A 22,900-nucleotide genomic window follows, 5' to 3' on the forward strand; every position below is an offset into this window, starting at 1 on the left:
CCAACCAAAAAGAAAAAAAAAAAGAAATCTATCCTGTTACCTTTCTCTCAGCTTCACTATTCTCAGGCAAACATCCCGGATCTTTTTCATTCTCCCTATTTTATTCTTCTAGGACTCTGATTACAGGATATTAGAACTTTTTATTTGTCCTTTATAGTTAAAGCTGTCTAAAAAATATTTTCCACTGGGTCATCGGTGGCTCTGGCCTATAATCCTAGCTATTCAGGAGTCTGAGATCTGAGAATCATGGTTTGAAGCCAGCCTCGGCAGGAAAGTATAATCCATGACATGCTTATTTCCAAATAGCCACTAAAAAGCTGTAAGTGGAGCTATAGCTCAAGTGGTAGAGCTCTAGCCTTGAGCAAAAAATCTAAAGGTCAGCACTCAGGCACTGAGTTTAAGTGTTAAAGCCCTAGGACCAGTACACATACACAAATTGGTTTCATATTTTATCTCCCTACCCTACCCTTCCCTTCCTCTCCCCTCCCTCCCTCTCAAGCTTTCTTCTTCTTTCTTCTAAGCCTAGATCTGAAAACACTTATAAGGCTTATCTAACATATTAAATTGCTAACTCTAAATATCTTAGCTGTCACCTCTAAGAAAAGTATTATCTCTTAATTTTTCCCCCCTGAACTTCAAAAAGGTTATACAATGGGGTTACAATTTAAAGTGTTCATTTATGTATCCAGTGCTTCTTGATCAGTCACATCTTCCATTATTCTCCCCTATCCCATCTGTTCCCACCCCTGGACTCATTTCACATTTCCCTTTTCCTTTTTCACATATGGACATTGGGTGTTCTAGCTATATTTGTCTCTTATTAATGGATGAGGAAAGTGAGGCCCAGAGAGCCTATATAACTTACCAAAGCTACATGTCTCGATGAAAGTTCTACTTCCCATTTGAGCTTGTTATAGCTGACAAATAGCTGAAGTGGCCATGTTAGTGTGCATGTAGGATATATTTCACTATCACTTTCAAACGGTGGAATTGGTGAAGGATTTAGTGTTATCATTATCACTGCTATGAAGGATATGGATCTGTGAAAGCTCTTGAATAAATTTTAATGGAAGGAGGAATCACCTTGTGAAGAGAAATGATTTTAGATTTCACTGGGTTGTGAAAAATTTTAAATCATGTAAAACATCTATGAATTTTTAGTGAAAAAAAATACAGGATAGGATTTAACTGTGCATTTTAGAAGAATAAGCTTCTAGAAAATGGAACCAATTGGTGCAAGATTGTTGAAGTGATCTGAGCTTCTGAAAAGTAAAAACAGTAAAAAGCAACCTAAACTCTAAAAAAGCAAACAAAACAGAAGCCTAAGAATTACCATTTTCCCTTTTCATTTAAAGAACACTAGTGAATGTAGTTTTAAGTTTTGTTTTAAGCTGAACATGGTGGTGCCTGTAAACCCAGAACTAGAGAGGCTGTGTGGCAGGAGGATTGTGAATTCAAGTCCAGCCTGGGCCATATAGTGAGACCTTGACTCAAAAAACAAAAAACAAATAGGAAAAAAAAACCCCAACAAATCACAACCCAGAATAAAGTGTTGCTTAAAATGCCTGTACTAGACTAATACTTAGAGAGTATTTCCTGTGTTTTCTATCTATAAAAATTCACATTTACATCTCTTGCTTTCACAGCTTTTTGGGCAGTACTGAAACCTTTCTATACAGATTGCCCACAAGGTGGAGTAATTGTAACAGGCAAATGGAAAAGTCATTCTCACAGCTTCTGAGTTTCTAAAGATTCAGAGGAAAGGTTTTAGGCTTCATCTGCACAGCTTTATCAAGGCAGTTTCTGCAGGTCTACATTTCTGTTCATTTTTAGTTGCATTTAATAGCCCTCTAATATTTTCTCTACTGTCACCACATGGTGATGGGGCAGAGATGAGAGTAAGTAATATAGCTACTAGTTAAGGAAAACTGCAGATTAACCACCACTATCCTCAGCTAGGGAGAGGCAAAGCAGAATCCTGCCTTATAGGTCTCAAAGGAAGCTGTTCTTAAAGGACCTTATTTAAAACTTACAGTTTTTAGGGCTGCAAGAAAATCAGTCTGAAATGCTTTAAGCCACCAAGATTGAGGCAATTTGTTAAGGTAGCCCTAGGAATGAATGCACTATTGGGGTATAAAAAATTTAGAGGAGGGGCTGGGAAGGTGGCTCAGTGGTAGAGCGCTTGCCTTGCATGCATGAGGCCCTGGGTTCGATTCCTCAGCACCACATAAGCAAACAGAAAAAAGCCAGAAGTGGCGCTGTGGCTCAAGTGGTAGAGCGCTAGCCTTGAGCTGAAGAGCTGAGGGACAGCGCCCAGGCCCAGAGTTCAGGCCCCACGACCAGCCCCCCCCTCCCCCCCAAAAAAATTTAAAGGCACTTCATGAAAAAACAGTCTTTTTACCTATTCCTGACATTTTTGTTTTTTTGGTTTTAAACAGCTACATTTTCATGTTTACAAATTCTATTGGATTCTATAACAAATCTGCTCAATAATCTTTATAGTTTCCTTTTGCTTTTCCTTTTTTGTGACTTTAATTCTTTACACATCTCACATTTTGTTCTTCTATATTATGTATTTGATTATCATGTCATGAATATCTTAAATCTCTAAGAGTCTAAATTTGTTATTTACTGTTCCTGCTGACAATTACTTTTGATAATTTGCTTACATATTTGGGGCAGGAAATGCTACTTATTTTGAAGGAAGAGGAATATCTTTTAGAATTTGTCATGTTGCATCAAGAAGTCCAATTGTGGCCTGGCACTAGTGGCTCACGCCTGTAATCCTAGCTACTCAGGAGGCTGAGATCTGAGGTTCAAAGCCAGCCTGGGCAGGAAAGCCCGCGAGACTCATCTCCAATAAACCACCAGAAAACTGGAAGTGGCGCTGTGGCTCAAGTGGTAGAACACTTGCCTTGAGCTGAATTTCTCAGGGACAGCGCCCAGGCCCAGAGTTCAAGCACCATGATTGACCAAAAAAAAAAGTCCAGTCAAGTTTGTGAAGTGATTTGTCATGAATGGGTTATGGGCATGCTGAGACACAACCTCTCAGCAGGTTAATCACCTCTAGTTATGAGCTTTGCCTCTCTTTATATACTAGGGATAAGAAAATAAGTCAAGTGATTGAAGGGCTGGAAATGATTTGAGATGGTTAAGGAATGGTTTTGCTTCTTAAAAGCAAGAAGGTACCTAATGTTCAATTAACACTGGAAGTTATCTTCAATTAACAATAAAAATGTTAACCTTAGGTTGTTATCTTTAGTATCCAAAGGCCTATTAAGTGCTCAATTAAGTTTATTATTCATATTAATGTTTTGAACTGAAATGACTTTATACAAAAAGATAAGGTCTGATAAATACTATTATTCAATGTTTTATTCTATTTTTTATTTTATTTTTCAGTATTAAGGTTATGATCTCACATTTTCTAGACTGGTGCTCTACCACCTGACCTATGCCCACAACCCTGCTTTTTGTTGGTTATTTTGGAGGTGGAGCCTTGAAGACTTTTCTGCCTCAAACCATAACTCTTCTGGTTTCAGCCTTCTGAGTAGCTGTAGTTATAGGCTTGAGTCACTGGTACCCAGCCTGGGGGTGGGGAAAAGGCTCTTTATATAATCCAGGCTGGCCTTGAACTCTTGATCCTCCTGCCTCAGCCTTATGAGTGCTGAGAGTGTAGATATGTACTACCATGCATGGTTTAGAGACATCTTTCAAGCTAATTTGCAATCCCAACACTTTATTTCAGCTGGCAAAAATGTAGAGCTGCTATGGAAAACAATAGAGGGTTTCCTCAACAAATTAAAATAGAACTACCATATCATCAGCAATAGCACTTTTAATATTTATACAAAATAATTGAAATCAGAATCTTTTTGTTTTCTGTCAGTCGTGAGGCTTGAACTCTGGGCCTGGATGCTGTCCCTGCACTCTTTAGCTTAAGGCTAGTGGTCTACCATTAGTCCCAGTGCCACTTCTGGTTTTCTGGTGGCTAATTGGAGATAAGAGTCTCATGGACTTTCCTGCCTGGCCTGGCTTTGAACTGTGATCCTCAGATCTCAGCCTCCTGGGTAGCTAGGATTACAGGCGTGAGCTACCTGGCTTGAAATCAGAATCTTGACAGGATAATAGCATACTAATATTAACTAATGCATTATTTTCAATAGCCAAGATGTAGAAACACTACAAAATTCCCAGTAACAGACAAATGGCTATTTCCCACTCAGAAAGTGTGGAAGAGTATTTCTAAACTCCCTGACTTGTGACTGTTCCTTGTTTCTAGGTCTTCAGAGTAGTTCAGTCCTAATTAATTGGCCTCCTTTCAAGGTGACTCCTATCATTGAGGATTAGAAATTTCCTCAGTGTGATTCTGAATGAGAAGAGTGAGGGCAAAAGAGTGGCAATATTCTGAAGGGAGTAAGAGCATCAAGAATCAAAACAGAGGTGACAGGACAGCTAAAAACACATGGAGAAACAAGATAAGACAGAGAAAGCTAGGATACTATCCATAGCTCTAACCTGGCTTGTGAGGGGTGGATGGGGGGGGGGGAGCTGAAGCCACAAACTCAAAGTAAGCCAGACAGCTCTAGTGTTAACACACTGGCAGTCCTAGCTGCAGGAGGAACCCAAAGTTCCGTAGTAGAGTCCTAGGTCCAGTGCAGAGATATTGTGTGACAATGAGTCTCCCTGTGTGGCAGGCTAGAATTGGAGAAGGGGTCAACTATTTGGGACTGAGCTACACTGTAGACCTGAAAACAAGGAATAATCACAAGTCAGGGGTCTGGGGCTCAATTTACCTTTTATAATTGATGTTAAGATTGGCAGTCATGACAATTCCCCCAGCTCTAGCTGCACATTTACCAAGAGCAACATCAATGATGGATGCAGTGGCACCTCCGTGAAGGAATCTAGTTACACAGCAGAGGAAGGAAAATGTTTTCAGAAGTTCAGGAAGCAGAAAGCCTCTTAAGAGGCAGAAGTCACACCAGCATCTTCTTATCACTACTTAGGAGTAGCCTGCTTAATATCCCAAGTTTGGTGTATTGAATGTCAAGTAATACTCAGGCCCCAACTTTGTTCATGGCATAATGGGGCAGGCTTACATATTTGTGGTAAATTTGGAACTTAAGAGTAATAATGAATTTACGATAAATAAAAAGATCCAGTATAATTTAGAACATTCACATATGATTTTTATTAAATAAGCTACACTCATTTATTGTTTTTTGTAAAAGCTTCAGAAATGCAGATAAATTCTATGCCTCCACCAGAAAGAATGACATTGCCCCATTTGTTAGGAAATGGAAAGGCTTGGAAAAAATTATATTAAGTGAAGTAAGCCAGGCCCAAAGAAACATAAGTCCCATGTTTTCCCTTATTTGCAATATCTAGTGTATGTCTGAGTCGAGCAGAAAAGGTCAGATAAGGTGATGTTAGGGAAATGAACCCCAAGATAAGGATTCAAATGTTTTTTTTTTCTTTCATGCAATTGTTTCTAACACATTCATAAGAATATTTCTTTGTTGCTTTGTATGTCCCTCCCCCACAGTATAACCCCTGCTTTCACTGTATTTGATGTCGGTATAATTTGTGGAGGGGAAGGGGAAAAACAAATCGTTTAAATAGGGATACAGGTGGACCCATTGCAACAATGAGATGTACAAGTCGTTATGTCAAAAACGAACGTTACAACTTTGGTGGGGGGGAGGGGGGTCGGGGAGGATTGGGTGGGGGTGGTGGGGGAGGATGGGAAGGGATGGGAAGGGAAAAAAGATAAAATATTAAAAATAAAAAAGAAATGCAGATAAATAGAAGAAAAGCAATTTAAGGCTTATAACAGGTCAGTGTCAAGCTACTGTTATCATGCTCGTGGTATTCCCTCTAATTATACTCCATTACTATGTGTTCTACAATAATATATTACATATGTCCTTTAATAGCATATTGAAATTTAATAAGAATTAACAATATAATAATGTTTAGCACTGTATTATAAACATCTTTCCAAGTCAATAAGTTTATCTACATTACCATTTTAATGCCTTCTTTGTAGTCTCTGCAGTCATAAAGATGTTCGGAGATAAAGTCTTTCATATACACACTGCTAGGTTATCACTCTTACCCAGGTACTCCTTGCAGGAAAGGACCTCCTTGAAAAAGGCAAACAGTCTTTTTTTCAACATCATTACAGAAGACCACATATTCAAAGCCCATGCCATCCTCAAAGCTCCTGGTGAAGAGTTGGCTCTTTAACATATATTCTTCTTTGCTATAACTTGGGTCTGTAGGGAAATGAAGTGAGTGGGTACAGGTGGTGAAAAAAATGTATGAGAGAAATGCCATATAAGCATCTATGTTCTGCTAAAATCACATGTTGATGGATGATTGATTAAAATGTTACTTAAGTATAAAACTAAAAGCAATAAAAGGTTTCTAAGAAGTAGAATATAAGATCTAGGCCCTTGTGGAATTACTAGTCTAGGAACAGAGTAAACATAACATAGAAACTTATCAACACATGACAATCAAGAAATATATACATGCTAATAAACTGAACAAAATGGTAAGGTACAGACAGAATTTCTTCTTGGAGCAAGTGAGGCTTAAATGGATTTAAGTAAGGATTTTTCTTGACAGGTATGAGTTTTACCTGCTATCTCTCACACTTGTTAATCAGACTTTTAAAAGCAACAAAATAGCTGGGTGCCAGTGGCTCATACTTGTAATCCTAGCTACTCAGGACGTTGAGATCTGAGGATCACAGTTCAAAGCCAGCTCAGGCAAGAAAATCTGTGAGGCTCTTATCTTCAATTAACCACGAGAGAACTGGAAGTGGTGCTATGGCTCAAGTGGTAGAGTGCTCGCCTTGAGCTGAAGAGTTGAGGAATAGCGCCCAGGCCCAGAGTTCAAGCCCCATGACTGACAAAAAAAAAAAAAAAGCAACAGAATATTTCAGATATATTTTAAGTATTAGAGTACTTGCTTATTATGGTTTCTTCACCTAAAAAACTGTGTGCAAATTGGATGTCACAGGCTGAGTAAAAATGTAGATCATTTCAAAATAAAGGCAGAAAGCCACTGCTGATAAAGGATGTATTTGTCTTTTGACATCTAATTTGAAATGTATTGTTTATATCATGGCTTTTCCCCCGCCTAGTCCTGGGGTTTGAACTTGGGGCCTAGGCACTGTCCCTGAGCTTCTTTTGTCAAGGCTAGAGTTTTACCTGTTGAGCCACACGCGTGAGCCACCGGCACCCGGCTCACTTAAAGTTTTTTTAACATTTACAATTTTAATTAAAAACAATTATAATTTGTGCTGCAGGCAGTTGGACTCAGATTCACATGTAAGGCAAGTGCTCCATCATTGAGCAGGACCCTCAGCTTTTAAAACTTAAATTTTTTGAGACAGGATCTTGTACATATCTCAGGCTGGTCTTGAACTCACAATCTTCCTGCCTCAGCATCCTGAGTTCAGGGATGATAGGCATATGCCACAATATCCAGTGTTAAAAATTTTTGCTGGGTGCTGGTGGGTCACACCTGTAATCCTAGCTACTTAGGAAGCTGAGATCTGAGGACTGCCATTCAAAGCCAGCTTGGGCAGGAAAGTTCATGAGACTTTTATCCATAATTAACCACCAGAAAACTGGAAGTGGTGCTGTGGCTCAAGTGGTAGATCACTCACCTTGAGCTGAATTGCTCAGGTAGGCTGGCTTAGTGGTAGAGTGCTTGTGTGGCAGGCATGAAGCCCTGGGTTTGTTCCCTCAGTACCACATACACAGCAAAAGCTGAAGTGGTGCTGTGGCCCAAGTGGTAGAGGCCTAGCCTTGAGCAAAAGAAGCTCAGGGATAGTGTCCAGACCCTGAGTTTGAGCCCCAGGACTGGCAATAAATGATTGGCCTATAAAACCAGAGACTATAGAAACCTCTATACTGTTCTCTTTCTCTTCAGATGGAGATTGTTTTTTTCCCCAGGCTGGCCTTGAACTTGTGATCCTCCTGTGAAATAGCTTGGATTACAGGTAGAAACTACTATGTCCTCCTGTTCCTTCTCTTTTTAGGTAATAACCAGTTCTTCAATATGTTCTTAGTTTTATACTCGATATTCAAATATTATTATTAATGGGCAAATGACTGTTCCTACCTATAAATTGGGTTTGGAAGTCTTTAAGGTGTTCAGGAGGAAGTTTTCTATATGAAGACAAACGTTTCCAGGAGCCATCTTCACATTTCTTCATAAACTGGTCAAAAAGGAATCGTAGGTCCTTGCTCCAGCTGGGGTTGGGAACAGCATGGTCCTTATGAGTAACTTTCTCAGAAGAAAATGACCTCTTTAAAAAAAAAGAAAAAGAAGAAGAATATCATATTTCATGACATTTCCTCCCACTTTCTAAGATTATTTTTGTTGATTGTTTTTTTCTTCACAGAAAACTATTTTAGAATGGAAAGGACCTTTCTACCTTTGCTGCCACCATGGCAACTGTGAAAAAGCTTGTGGTGAAGGTGTGGGGTGGGGGTGGGGGCCGCAGGCGGGCGGGGAAGAAGCAGGTTCTGAAGTTCACTATGGACTGCACCCACCCTGTAGAAGATGGAATCCTGGATGCTGCCAATTTCTCCAAGAAAGAATTAAAGTGAACAGGAAAGCTGGACATCTTAGTGGAAGAATTATCACCATTGAGAGAAACAAGAGCAAGATCACTGTAAACTCTGAAATGCCTTTCTCCAAAGGTATTTGAAATATCTCACCCAAAAATATTCGAAGAATATCTGATTGGTTACACAGAGTTATGGTTTACATCCCTTCCAGATTAACCAGGACAAAGGAGGAAGATAAGGATTAAAATTCAACTATCTGAACTATATTGTATGTGTTCTTGAATAAAACTTGGGAACACTTCCAAAAATAGAATAAAATAAAATGGAAGATAATTTTAGAGATGACTTGGTCCCACCCTCTGGAAAGAAGTATATTTATGTATATATATTTATATGTAAATATCTATCTGTCTAGTTGCTGGGATGTAGCTCAGTGGTGAAGTAAAAGCTCTGTTCTCAATCTCCCACACCAAAATATGTGTATATGTTTAAATTATTGTAAACTATAGTCAACCTTCTGTGCTGTAGGATATTAGTCCCTATACCTCTTACCTAACTGTATTTTGGTTGTTTATCCAGTCTTTCTTGATTCCCACTTTTTGTCCATTTCTTTTAGTTTATAGTAATTACTTTCTCTCTGCTTCTATGATATTAACATTTTTTAGCTTCTACATTAGTAAGAACATGGTATTATTTTGCTGTGTCTCCTCTAAGGTTTTTTTTTTTTTTTGTCAGTCATGGGGTTTGAACTCTAGGCCTAAGTACTGAACCTGAGCTCTTCAGCTCAAGGCTAGCTTGCTACCACTTGAGCCACAGTGCCACTTCTGGCCTTTATTTCTGTTTATGTAGTGCTGAGGAATGGAACCCAGGGCCTCATGCATGTGAGGCAAGCGCTCTACTGCTGAGCCACCTTCCCAGCCCCTCTAATTTTTTTTATTGTAATTTTTCTTAATGTACTTGGAATCTCAATAAGAAATATATTTTGTTTTCTGCTTTCATCACTTTATCATTCAGGTTCTTAATCTTAAGTTATCATCACTGTGTGTGTGTGTGTGTGTGTGCGGATGCATGTATGTACGTGCTCCAGAACTGGGGCTTAAACTCAGGGACTGGGCATTATCCCTGGGCTTTTTGGCTCAAGGCTAGCACTCTCTCACTTGGGCCACAACTCCACTTTTGACTTTTTTGGTATTTAATTGGAGATAAGAGTCTCAGACTTTCCTGCTCAGGCTGGCTTTGATTTGAGATCCTCAGATCTCAGCCTCCTGAATAGCTAGGATCTGGAATCTGGCATCTGGCTCTTCACCATTTTTTTTAACAGCCTGTGAATCCACATACTGTAATCTACTTAAGCATTTAAGTCAGACACTGAAATTATTTTCAGCTGAGCACTGGTGGCTAATGCCTGTAATCCTAGAAATTTAGGAGGCTGAGATCTGATGATTGTGATTCAAAGCCAGCCTGGGCAGGAAAATCTGTAAGACTTATCTCTAATTAATGGCCAGAAAATTGGATGTGGAGCTGTCACTTAAAGTAGTAGAGTTCTAACCTTGAGCAGAAATGCTCAGAGACAGTGCCCAGGACCTAAGTTCAAGCCCCATGACCAGAAAAAAAATGGTTCTCAATATTGTGCTGCTGTGAATGAAAATGTTCATTGGAATATTATGAATATAGTCTTTTTTCTCTTTTGGAGCTAATATGCAACATATATATGTAAATACATGTATTTCTTTTGTCAGTCGTGGGACTTGAACTCTGGGTCTGAATGCTGTCCCTCAGCTCTTCAGTTCAAGGCTAATGCTCTACCACTTGAGCCACAATGCCACTCAGATTTTCTGAGTGGTTTATTGGAGATAAGAGTCTCATGGACTTTCCTGCCGGGGCTGGCTTTGAACTGGGATCCTCAGATCTCAGCCTCCTGGGTACCTAGGATTACAGGCATGAGCCACTGGCACCCAGCTATGCAGCTTTTAGAGTACATGAATTCTAGAAGTAACTCCAGACATAACTCATTGTAGATTAGTTTGTACTGACCAATACAAGTCAAATGAGTATAACGTGTATAGGTTTAGAATCATGAATTTGGGCTCATTTCATCCAGATTTTCTCCTAAATAGAAAATCTCAGGATCAATTGGTCCCAGCACCCTTTTATGGGCCAGTGAATACAGCTAATTAATGGCATTTAGGGATTAGAATGACTCTCTGGGATCTCCTTTTTGGTTTTAATTTTTATAATCAGGATTTAGTAAAATTCAACAGTTTTGGAAGCCTATTATATGGACTGATTCGTGTTTTTTTTTTTTTCAGTCGTGGGCTTGAACTCTGGGCCTGGGCCCTGTCTCTCAGCTCTTCAGCTCAAGGCATGCGCTCTGCCACTTGAGCCACAGCACCACTTCTGGTTTTCTGGTGGCTAATTGGAGATAAGAGTCTCACAGACTTTCCCGCCTGGACTGGCTTTGAACTGCGATCCTGAGATCTCAGCCTCCTAGTAGCTAGGATTACAGGTGTGAGCCACTGGTGCGTGGCTGTCCTGATTGTTTACCAGGGACAAGTAAGACAAAGAGAAAACATCTGGGCCCTGTCTTCAAGTACTACAAGAGAAGTCAGTATAGAGAGTGCTTTCTGAGAACACCTCAAAATGATGGTGTGATTTCTTGAGAGAAGGAGAGGGCTGTTCTCAGCAAAGGTACAAAGGATGAAACAACTGTCTGACACACTTGGGAACTCTTAGTGTTTTAGACCTAATAGATGGAAGATGCAAAGGGGAGTGCAAATTGTAGTTGGCAAAAGAGAAGAGGGATCATGCCACAGAAGCCCTAGTACAGGACTTAGATTTCATCTTCCAAAGACAAAATGAAAGGTAATTTTAGGTGCAACAAGGACAAATATACTTGTTTTTTTAAATGTATTATAAAATATTTACACATTGTATACTATATGCACATATTTAACATTATGAAAGGAGATAAACAGCATTTGCACTTGTGATTTCAAGGAATTTAAAGAATCACAAAGTTAACTGGTGTTGCAGCTCAGGGAGGTAATCTTTAGCTACTTTGGAAGGCAGAAATGGGGAAGATCAAGGTCTGAGGCCAGTTCAGTCTACCCCCTACCCCCCACCCTCCAAAAAAAAAAGAAAAACAAGTAGACTCCATGTTGGTCAATGGTTGGGTACAATGGCATGCACCTGTTATCCTGGTAATGACAGGAAGTACAAATTGAAGCCCAAGCTAGTCCTGTCTGAAAAATAACCAATCCAAAAAAAAAAAAAAAAGGCAGGGTTGGGGGCTGGTAGAATTGCTCAAATGGCATGAGGTCTTAGTAACACCCAGAACCACCACCACTACCACAAAATTGTAAAGGCGAGAATGAATGATAAAACACCTTTATTCATTAAGAAGTTTTAAGCAAGAAAATAATCAGAACATACATTACAGGGCTGGAGATGTATCTCCTCGGTAAAGGGCCTGCCTAGCAATCAAGAGGCCCTAAGTTCAAATCTCAGTACTGCCTCCCCCTCAAATAATAATAAAAAGAAAAGTTTAAGAGATAATTAGGACATTAGAACCAACGGATAAGGGTAGTTACTAAGTGGGAAGAGAAAGCTGAACAGTCAGGTGTTATCAGAGTTGTGGTTTAGAAGACAGATGGTTATAAGAAAAAGGGTTTTGCTGGTGCAAGTATGAGTAAGAATGGAATTACTAATTTTTATTTGAGGCATAGTACATTTGTTACACCAGGTGGAGATTATAATGTGGAAAAAAACAATGGAAGTTTTAGTACAAAGATATGAGAACTAAAAGATACTTGCAGTGAGTGCAATTGTAAACTTACAGTTACAGATTATGGATGCTTGAGGGATAGATGTTAGGGATAATCATTACCTTTTATTTTTCTAAAGAGGAACGTTCATGCTTGATCTTTGTAATATAAAGGTTATATGAAGGTTATAAAGGTGGAACTTGTAAGAAAAGTTACGACTTTTAAAGAGTAGTTACTAAACAGAAAGAAGCATAATTATATGGCCCGGGAAAACTCCCTGTAAGCTTAAGTTACTGAACAAAAAGAAGTGTAACTTAAATAGCCTGTAAATACTGATACTTAAATATTCTCAGCACAGATTACAGGGCATCAACATATAATTAAAGAAATTAATTCATCTTTGTTGTTGTAAGACTAACACATTTTATTTTTCCAATGAGCAAGAGGGTGGATCGTTAATAACCAATCTGCACTGATTCTGATTTAGCAGAAAGCTACAAAAGATGAATAGAGATGCCATATTTGCCTAAACTACTGAAGTCCTTAAGTTTTGCTCAACCTGTCCCCTTCATCTGTGTTTCCTTGGTAACGTAACAGTACATACAGTACACAGATATTGTAATTTTGCAGTTTGAATTTTAGCCCTATTCCCCCAAACTAGTCTGTATGCTCCATGAAAGTAAGGATTTTTTTTTTTTCTCCCCTTACTTATCCCACATCACCAGTACTCAATAATGCCTGGAATAATGCTGGAGCTAACTAAACCAGTACTACTGGACTACAATAAGGAAACAAACTAGGGATGTAAGAGCAGGCCAACATTTATTTCACACTTATGTTCCAGGCATTACCTTAAATGCGGGCATTACCTCACGGAATCTTACAGCAATCTTTAATCGGCAAGGAAACTGGCTTAGAGAGGGTATAGTTGATTACCTGATATACTCACAACCCTTCTATCTTTGATCAAGTTAGTTGTGTTCTCAGAAATAGGACAAGTCGGGGCCTATCAGGATTATAGCCTCGGAAGGCGCTCTTCTCCTGGGATCTGCAATGGTTGAGCCCCAAGGTTTGCTCTTGCACGTGTTTTCTGGGTGACCTCGCTTAACTTTTTTTGGTTGGTCATGGGGTTTGAACTCTGGGCCTGGGCGCTGTCCCTCAGCTCTTCAGCTCCAGGCGAGCGCTCTACCGCTTGAGCCACAGCACCACTCCTGGTTTTCTGGTGGTTTATTGGAGATAAGAGTCTCACGATCTTTCCTGCCCGGGCTGGCTTTGAACCGCGATCCTCAGATCTCAGCCTCCTGCGTATGCCAGGCGTGAGCCACCCGGCTCACTTTTCCTTCTTAATACTAGCAGCGGTGGTGGGTCTCCTCTAGCTGACCCAACCCAAGCATCCAGCACGCCGCGCCCGCGCACCTTCAGGGCCGCAAAGAATTCCTAAGTCCGCCGGCCCCGGCGGTCGGTCCGGGATCCCCTGGCTAGGTAATCGATGAAGAACTAAAGGGAATTATCCAGGTTGCTACCCACCGCGTGTCTCGCCTCCGCCCTGGCCCACAGCGCGCCGGAGACTCACCCACACCTCTACGCTCCCGCTCCGGAGAGTGCGCAGGTGCGTGGCGCCGCTTCTCAGCATGGCTCGGGGCGCCGACTGGCTGCAGACTTCACCTTCCCCAGAGAAAAAGCGGACTCGCTCCCAAGTGAGCCGGCTCCCAGCTAGGCTTCGTCCGGCCAGCGGCTGGCGGAGGGGCGGGGCTTGTCAGAGGGCGGGGCCTGGCTGGAGGTGGGCGGGGCCTCCTGGCGGGAAGCGCCGGGGTGGGGGGAGAGGTGAGGGGGCGTGGCAGCGAGCCTCCGCCGGCCCACTGACTAGGTGCCTCAGCGTTTTCGTTCCGGAAGACTTCCGGATTTCTGGAAGGGTCGCGTCGCCCTGCGGCTCAAGTTCGGGGAGCGAAGGCCGGACCCGCCCGCAGTTGTGGACTTAGCCCGCTCAGTCCGAGTGCGGGAGTGGCGAGTCGCTGTTCGTGGGGCTAGCCGTTATTCCTCCTGCCTGTGGGGGGCAGATTCCGCGTTCCGGTTCCTTAAGTAGTTATTTCTTCATCCGGTGCACACTCTTTAAGTCCCCGGGTTGACCGGAGCGCGGGTTAGGGGCGGTGTGAAGAACACGTCTTCCTCGTGAGGCCGTGGGCTCGCGATCCCGGGGACCGAGTTGGTGGTATTGATGTATGTATGCTCTGCAGGGTGCAGGGCGTTTGTACCGCTCAGATCCCGAGCCTGCCCGGGTTACAGTGAGGACCCTGTGCACTTGGGGCCCCGCCCAAACTCAGGAGCACGTGGCTGGTGTGTTAAAGGGTCGTCACTAGCTTTACTCTGGTTGTTCCGGGGTGCAGGCGCAGTGAGGCCCCTCAGTCCACAGTAAAAAATGTAGATTGTATTGAGCGGAAAGTACTGACGCGCTGGGGCCGCTCCAGGAGCCGGGAATGGGGGGGGGGGCTGGGTGTTGGTTTTACCCAAGAAATTCACACCTTACGTTTAAATTTCCCGCCAAGGTTTTGCTGGTTGGGGAATAGAACAAGGGGTGGAGATGCCCCAGCTTGGTTCCTGGGCGCATTATATCAGAAAATAGCAGAAGCAGAGTTACGGAAGCTAAAATAGCTAGTCAGTTACCAGGGAAGGCTTATCCACGGAAAGCACAGTTACAGTTGTATCTTAAAATCATTCATGATCCATTTCATACATTCCAAGTCAAATATTATAGTCCATCCTGACTTCCCCAAATCAAAACCTGAGCTCAAATTGCCTCCCCGCCCCCACTTAAGAACACGATGTACAAACTTCTAGTGCTCCTGGCCTCTGTTACCCCTTGGGAAGACGGAAAAGAATGTTTAACAGATTTAACCATTGCAAAAACCTCTTTCAGGTAATGTGTTCCCAGGCTAGTGGTTCACTGGAGTTGGCTTAAATAGCCCCATGGGAACCTGTTGAAATCTCAAAAATTTGTCTAGCCAGTTCTCAAGCATGGGCATTAAACTTTAAGTGATAACTGGGTGCAGTGTTATACTCCAGGAGTTCTCCACCTGCCTGGGCCACAAAGTAAATCCCTGTTAGGTAGATTTCATCCCTGCGAGCCTGAGCAGCCTGATAGACCCATTCATGCTCTTCGGTAGTAATAAAAGTGGACAAGTCATTGGAAAAGGAACCCAGATAGGTCTGCCAAAGAAAAGGGCACATGGACCTGGACCAGACCCTCGGGCCCAGCCACCTCTTGGAAGGGGAGTAAGTTGGCTGATGGTTTAGTCGGGGCCAGAGTATGGCCAGCCATGGGGGAAGGGAGGTCTACAGTAGAGGCTGGAGCAGAGGCCAGCCCAGAGATCTGTAAGTCAGGGTTAAGTCCAGGGGCTGGGGCTGGAGTTAAGGAGCTGGAGGCAGCCCTTAGGGTGGAGCTATGTGGTGGCGCATAAGGTGGTGGTCTGCTGCAGGTGGGGCCGAGTCAGGGAGGTCATCAAGGGCATCAGAAGAAGAGGGGGTAGGGAGAAGGGTTTTGGAGGGTTGTTGTCAAGTAAAATTTCAGAGGGGGAGCAGGAGAGGCAGAGGGAGGAACAGGAGTGTAAGTAGAAGAATTCTTGGACATACAGAATTTCAGCCCAGGGCTGGGAAGGTGGCTCAGTGGTAGAGTGCTTGCCTTGCATGCATGAGGCCCTGAGTTCGATTCCTTAGCACCAAAAAAGCAGAAAAAAAGCCAGAAGTAGTTCTGTGGCTCAAGTGGTAGAGCACTAGCTTTGAGCTGAAGAGCTGAGGGACAGCGCCCAGGACCAGAGTTCAGGCCCCACGACCGGACACCCCCCCAAAAACCCCCAAAATTTCAGCCCACTTTCCCATTCGCTCACAGAAACTGCAGAGGTCAGTCAATATGTTAAAACTGAAAGTCCCATTTTCAGGCCAGTGCGACCGGTTATTGAGCTGGTACATAGGCCATTCCCAGTTACAGAGGAAGATCAGTCTTCTTGGTCTAAGGTCAGGTCTAAGGCCTAGAGATTTGAGGTTAGCCAATAAGCAACCCAAAGGAGTATGTAGGTCAGGTTTGGAATTTTGGTTTCCCATGGTGCCCAGGCAGCCTGGGGTAAAACTAAGGCTGAAGAAGGTGGTTCTGTCTCAGCCCAAGCGTTACCAAGGAAGCAGAGGCAACAGAGAAGTCCACATCCCTGGTTATTCTCAGTGCGGGCGGGCTGGCGGGCTGGCAAGGGTGGGGGCAGCGGCCAGAGGGAGACTTGGGCAGGAGCTTGTGACTTTTACAGACAGATATGAGTTTCCTGAGAGCAGGCCAGGACACCATGGAGAGTAGGTGGGGACTCACCCAATCCGAATGTGGTGGGTGCTCAGAAGGCCAGGCTGAGGTCCTGGTCCGACAAGGAGGGAGAGACAGACAGACAGACCGACCGACCGACAGAGAGAGACAGAGACAGAGAGAGAGCAGAGCACGTGAACAGAGGTAGAGGTCTCAGCTGGGTTTACAAGGATGACCAATAACATCCCACGCCACCTCCGTCCATGGGATATGTATTGCATATGGGGGCAGAGGCCACGGGATCTGTCAAGTGGTTGTTTAGCCCAAAGTAAACTCGGTGGGCTTCGTGCTCCCAAGAGGCCTCAGGAAAAGGAGAGGAAAAGAGAGACCAAGAGGAGGCAGTGCCCGTGGGTCTCTCAAGGGGGAAGCGAAGCACTATGGCCTTCCTGGGTTTCTGCACCAGATATAAGGTTTTAGGAAAGAAAAGGACCACATAGAGAGCAATAAAAAGATTGACGGGAAAGTTTATTGGGGTACGTCCCCTGGCCAACTCCCAAGTTGGGATCAGAGAGGTCATGCTGAGTTTGGTTGTTGCAGTTTTTATAGGCAGGGTAAAAGCAGAACTTGTAGTAAGCAGGGACTTGTAGCACGAAGCTTGTTTTGCCTGTTTGAACATCTTTCTCAGTAGCAGCCTGTTTTTTTTTCCCCAGTGGCCTGATAATCCCCCCCTTTACTTCCTCCAGCAACCGCCTAAAATTATTCTATTGTCAAATTTCTAATCCTAAGTAACTACTTACAGACATGCTGGTAGCTCTTGCTGGGAGGAAATTCTTCACCCAGTGTTCTGATTCTGCATTCATTAACTTCCTAAATGGCTCCAATCACCAGCCTCTCAATATACCCTATTTAGTCCTGGAACAGCTCAGGCATCAAGGAGACGCCATACCATGTGTCTCCACGTTCGCGTCCTGTGGCTTGTCTTCTGTCTCGTTCTTCTCTGGTCACCATGGCGTCCCACTTCAGCTCTCCATTTGAGCTGAATTGGTGTTGCTATTGTTTTTGTTCTTTCTATCCTCTCTGGCCTATTTCCTAACTGTATTAAGTGTATCAACAGCTTCCAAGATTTGATCCTTCAAAATGTGGCTTCTCCTTTTTCCCACCTTATTGAACTTGGATCCATCCAGCACCCCTCATGTCATAGAAATGCCAGGTGCTAGGATATCAAGGGAAGAAACAACATCATCAGCCATCCCATCCACCCCACACAAATAACATCTAAGCCATTTCCTCTTGGGGTGGGTTTAGGAACAGCAGCCCTGCCAGACTGGCCCCTGTCTGATCAGATATTGGCAACTTAAAAAAATACCAATATGGTGCTGGCTTCGGCAGCACATATACTAAAATTGGAACGGTACAGAGATTAGCATGGCCTCCGCACAAGGATGATACACAAATGCGTGAAGCGTTCCATATTTTTGTGAACAAGACTTTATGTCGAAAAACAAACTTTAATTTGCAATATCTAGTATATGTCTGAGTCAAGCAGAAAAGGTCAGATAAGGTGATGTTAGGAAAATGAATCCTAAGATATGTATTTAAATGTTTTTTTTCTTTCATGCATTTGTTTCTAACGCATTTATAAGATTATTTCTTTGTTGCTTTGTATGTCCCTCCCCCACAGTATAAACCCTGCTTTCACTGTATTTGATGTTGGTATAATTTGTGGAGGGGAAGGGGAAAAACAAGTCGTTTAAATAAGGATACAGGTGGACCTATTGCAACAATGAGAAGTACAAGTTATCATGTCAAAAAAGAACTTTACAACTTTGGTGGGGGGGAAAGGATTGGGTGGGGGAGGGGGGGAGGCTGGGAAGGGATGGGAAGGATAAACAATGGAGGAAGCTACAATGCTTGATAAGAAATGTACTCACTATCTTGCCTATGTAATTGTAACCCCTCTGTACAGTATTTTCACAATAAAAAATAAAAAAAGAAAAAAAAAGAAAAATGGACTTTACTACTTTGGCCGGTGGGGGGAAGTGGGGGAAGAGGAGAGCAGTGGGGGGGGGGGGGAGATGGGAAGGGATGGGAAGAGGAAACAAAGGAGGAGGCAACAATGCTTGATAAGTAATGTACTCATTACCTTGCCCATGTAATTGTAACCCCTCTGTATGGTATTTTCACAAACACATACACACAATACCAGTATGGAGACTCCTTCTTGGAGTTCTTGCCAGACCACGTGCATTATAACATCTGGTTTCACTTGTCCCAAACTTTTGTCCGAGGCAAGAACTGGAGATGGGACATGTGCTCAGGCCCTGCCTGGTTCTGGTGTGCAAACCTGCAGCAGATAAAAATACCCTCTATCAAGTCCTTATGTCGAAAAACGAACTTTATAACTTTGGCCAGGGGTGGGGTGGGGAGATGGGAAGGAATGGGAAGGGGAAACAAAGGAGGAGGCAACAACGCTTGATAAGAAATGTACTATCATTATCTTGCCCATATAATTATAACCCCTCTGTACGTATTTGTACAAAAAAATGTCTGCTGGCTCCTATAATTGGGGAATACCTTCACAGGAAGGACAGCAGATGTGATGTTATGCACGCCCCTCCCCAGATTATAATGCCAGAAAACAACACTTGTGCTCAGGTTGTACAACTTTGTACCAGCTATGAACATCTTATATGCTAAGGGCCATGTTTCCTTACTCAATGGCTGGTTTTAACCTGTGAGAGTTACACTCTTAATTATATCCCTGCCAGTCTGCTTCATAACTCCCAATGCTGCCTAAGCCATCTAGCTGTTGTACCGCCCCACAAGGAGCTCTTCCAGTGCTGAATGAGAACTGTACATTACCTTCACTTTTTCCTTGCTTGGGATACCAGGGCTGGTTGGTGGGAGTCTATATATTTGGTATGCATAGTGGCAAAAAGCATTAACTATACCTCCTCTGCCGTTGCACTGCTATTCTTGACAATCACATTGCCTGGATTACTCTTACTCCACCACCAAGGGTGTGAGGAGATTAAAAACATGTGCTGCTGTGTCCTAACTGATGGCAGCTATGCCATCAAAGAACAACACATACATCTCAGAAAACTTGAGGAAAATATCCAACAGATTGAAGGGGAATGGGACCTATTCCAGTGGCTTACTCCCTGGCTCATGCCTGTCTTGGGTCCCTTAACTGCAATTTTTGCCTCATACTAATTGTGTCTTGCCTATTCAGGTGCATGAAGAACATCCTTATGGGAAAGATAAGACTTTTCACCAATCAGCTGGTCGATCAGATGCTCATAGGAGGGTACCCAGTCGAGTGTCCCCCGTTAACCACTTTGCCCCTTTCGCAGCAAGAAGCAGCTCCAGAAGAAATGACCTTCGCCCCTGCTCCTGACCTGGTGCCATCCTCATCCAATTATTAAACCAAAGAGTGGGGGATGTTAGCTCAGAAGCCTCCTCCCTCATGGCTTAACATGCTCTTTCCCCAGGCAACACTAGGCCCGTGTAGTTAAGGCAGCAAATGATCAGCCCCTACCGCCCTTTTCCTCAAAAAGCACCCTGTTGGGGTAAGGCAGCAAGATCCTCCAAATCCTAGAGGTTATAAACGACTGCCTGAGACAATAGCTGGCACTTCTCACTTCCTCTCAGCTGGTGAGATGGGGTCTTGCCAGTCCCCTAACTGGCAATAAACCTTTCCTTTGTTCTTCCTACTTGAATGTCCCCGTGGTTTTCTGGCTAAATCTAATTTACTCTAACAGTGGTGCATGGGCCAGGAATCCAACCCGGGCCTCCCATGTGAGGTGAGAATCCTACCACTGAACCACTCAGTCATGATGTTCCTGTAACTCCTAACATTATTTGAGTAATTTTTGGTGTCTTCAGCATTGAATGGAGAAGAGAGAGATTAGGTAATTTTAGAATTAACAACATTATCAGTTTTAGACAAATAGTCCTTAAATGATTAATATTTTTACTTGAAGAGTTGAGTAGAAATCTGATGGAAAGGCTAAGGTAGGAAAAGGAAATAGATGCACTATGAAGGCAGAGATGTTAACCTTTTTCTTGTATTTTCTTGTGTTTGCAATGCCGTTGCCGTTAGTACTTTCAGCAAAAGCAGATGTTACGTCTTGAATAATGTGAAAGTCAACTAAAAACCAAATGAAGCTGGAGACTTACGCAAAATTTTCTTCAGTTACAGTTTGATTTAGAAGCTTTTATATCTGCCTGTCTCTCCTCAGCCTTTTTGAACTTATGAAATACTGTATAAACATCTTAATACCATTTGTGCTGCTACTCTAATATCTGTGTCAGTTACAGATTTTAAAAATAATTAACTTGCTGGGGGCTGCAGGCTCACACCTATAATCCTAGCTAATCAGGAAACTGAGATCTGAGGATCGAGGTTCAAAGCCAGCCCTGGCAGGAAAAGTCCATGAGACTCATCTCCAATAAACCACAGAAAACCGGAAGTGGCACTGTTGGCGCAAGTGATAGAGCACTAGCCTTGAGCTGAAGAGCTCACGGACAGCACCCATGCCCACAGTTCAAGCCTCGAGACCAATAAAATAAATAAATAAATTTTAAAAAATTAACTTTTTGTGGGGGAGACAGGATCTCACTATGTAACCCAGACAGGATCTCACTATATAACCCAGGCTTGACTTGAACTTACCAGGCTGACTTCAATTTGCAATCCTCCTACCTTAGCCTCCTGAGTACTGAGATTACATTTACGTATCATCACATGGTGGCTTTGATTGGTCTTAATTGGCGTGTTTTCTTTGATTATGCATTGTATTTTCCTGCCTTTTTGTAGTTCTTATAATCTTTGAGGAAGAATTGGATGTTAGATATATATTATGAATCTTCTACAAAACTTGCTAGTTTTATATTCCTATAAATCTTCTTGAGCTTTGCTTTGGGAAGTGTTAAATTACCAGGAAATAGTTCTGATCCATCTGAGTCTTGTTTTTAAAGTTTTGTTTTTGTTTTTTTCCCCTGGTCATGGGGCTTGAACTCTGGGCCTGGGCGCTGCCCCTCATCTCTTCAGCTCAAGGCTAGCATTCTACCACTTGAACCACAATGCCACTTCCTAGATGTTTTTCTGCTTATGTGGTGCTGAGGAATTGAACCCAGGGCCTCATGCATGCAAGGCAAGCGCTCAACCACTGAGCCACCTTCCCAGCCCTTGTTTTTAAAGTTTTTAAGAAAGGACCAGAGAGTGATTAGGGCAAGTTTTTTGAACCTTAGCACTATTGACATTTTAGATGAGGTAATTCTCTGTGGTGACAACGTGGTGCGTGTACACAACAGAATTCTAATGAACTTAAAAAAAAGTCTGTCATTTGCAGCAACATGGGTAAATATGGAAGACATTCCACTAATGAAATAAGCCACACACAGAAAGACAAGTATTGCATGATTGCACTTAAATGTCATCTAGAAAAGTAGCATATATAGAAACAGAACATAGAATGGTGGTTAGCAGAGGCTGAGATTGGGAAAACCTGGGATTGGGAAAATGTTGGTTAAAGGATACAGATATAGTTAAATAGGGAGAAGTTCAAGAGAGTTATCATGCTACATTGTATCTGTTATTAATATCGCTGTATAATATATTTGAAAATTGCTGCTAGAATAGGTTAAATGTGTTCTCATCACAAATAGCTGTAAGTATGTGAAGTAATTCCTATGATAAATAGCTTGACGTAGCCATTCTGCAATGTAAACAGTCTTCCAGAAACTGGAGTTGTGGTTCAAGTGGGAGCGCAATGCCCAGGACTCCCCAGTTCAAGCTGCAGTACAGCGCAAAAACAGAAACAACCCCCCCCCCAAAACCGTATGAGTCTGAGTTCAAACTCCAGCACTGGCACACACACACAAAAGCAAACATACAAGAAAAACATTCTTCCAACATTCTGTTTTGAACCATTAATGTGCAATTTTCTGTGAATGAAAAATAGTTTTAAAAAATTATTTCCTGTTTGTCTGGTTGCAGAGGGAAGCTGTTCTTTAAGGAAAGCGTATACACCAAGGCAGAGTATTTCAACTTTTGTCTTCTTAAAATCATTTTAATCATACGGTGGGGGTAAAGAGACGTCTGTGTGGTGTGGCAAGGTAAATGGTGTCATTTGCCATAGAGTCCCCTTGCCACCCCTAGAATATTTTGGCTCCTTTAAGTCTAGGCTTTCTTGTGTGCTGTTCCTCTGTGTGCAGTGCTGTTGCCTCCACACTTTTCTTGGCTAACTCCTACCCAT

At 42.6% G+C, this 22,900-nt stretch overlaps 1 protein-coding gene across 1 annotated transcript; it reads right to left on the reverse strand.

The window, feature by feature from the left end:
• Positions 1-4,735: 4,735 nt before the first annotated feature.
• Positions 4,736-17,645, reverse strand: Them4 (thioesterase superfamily member 4). Its single transcript, XM_013015012.1, has 8 exons — positions 17,584-17,645; positions 16,521-16,662; positions 15,434-15,562; positions 13,932-14,093; positions 8,143-8,329; positions 6,122-6,281; positions 4,797-4,907; positions 4,736-4,748 (listed from the first exon to the last, which is right to left on the reverse strand). Exons 1-8 carry the CDS (start codon positions 17,643-17,645, stop codon positions 4,736-4,738), a joined length of 966 nt encoding a protein of 321 aa, XP_012870466.1.
• Positions 17,646-22,900: the final 5,255 nt, after the last annotated feature.

The sequence above is a fragment of the Dipodomys ordii genome, unplaced genomic scaffold, assembly GCF_000151885.1.
Source record: "Dipodomys ordii isolate 6190 unplaced genomic scaffold, Dord_2.0 Scaffold26, whole genome shotgun sequence".
NCBI classification, from domain to species: domain Eukaryota; kingdom Metazoa; phylum Chordata; class Mammalia; order Rodentia; family Heteromyidae; genus Dipodomys; species Dipodomys ordii.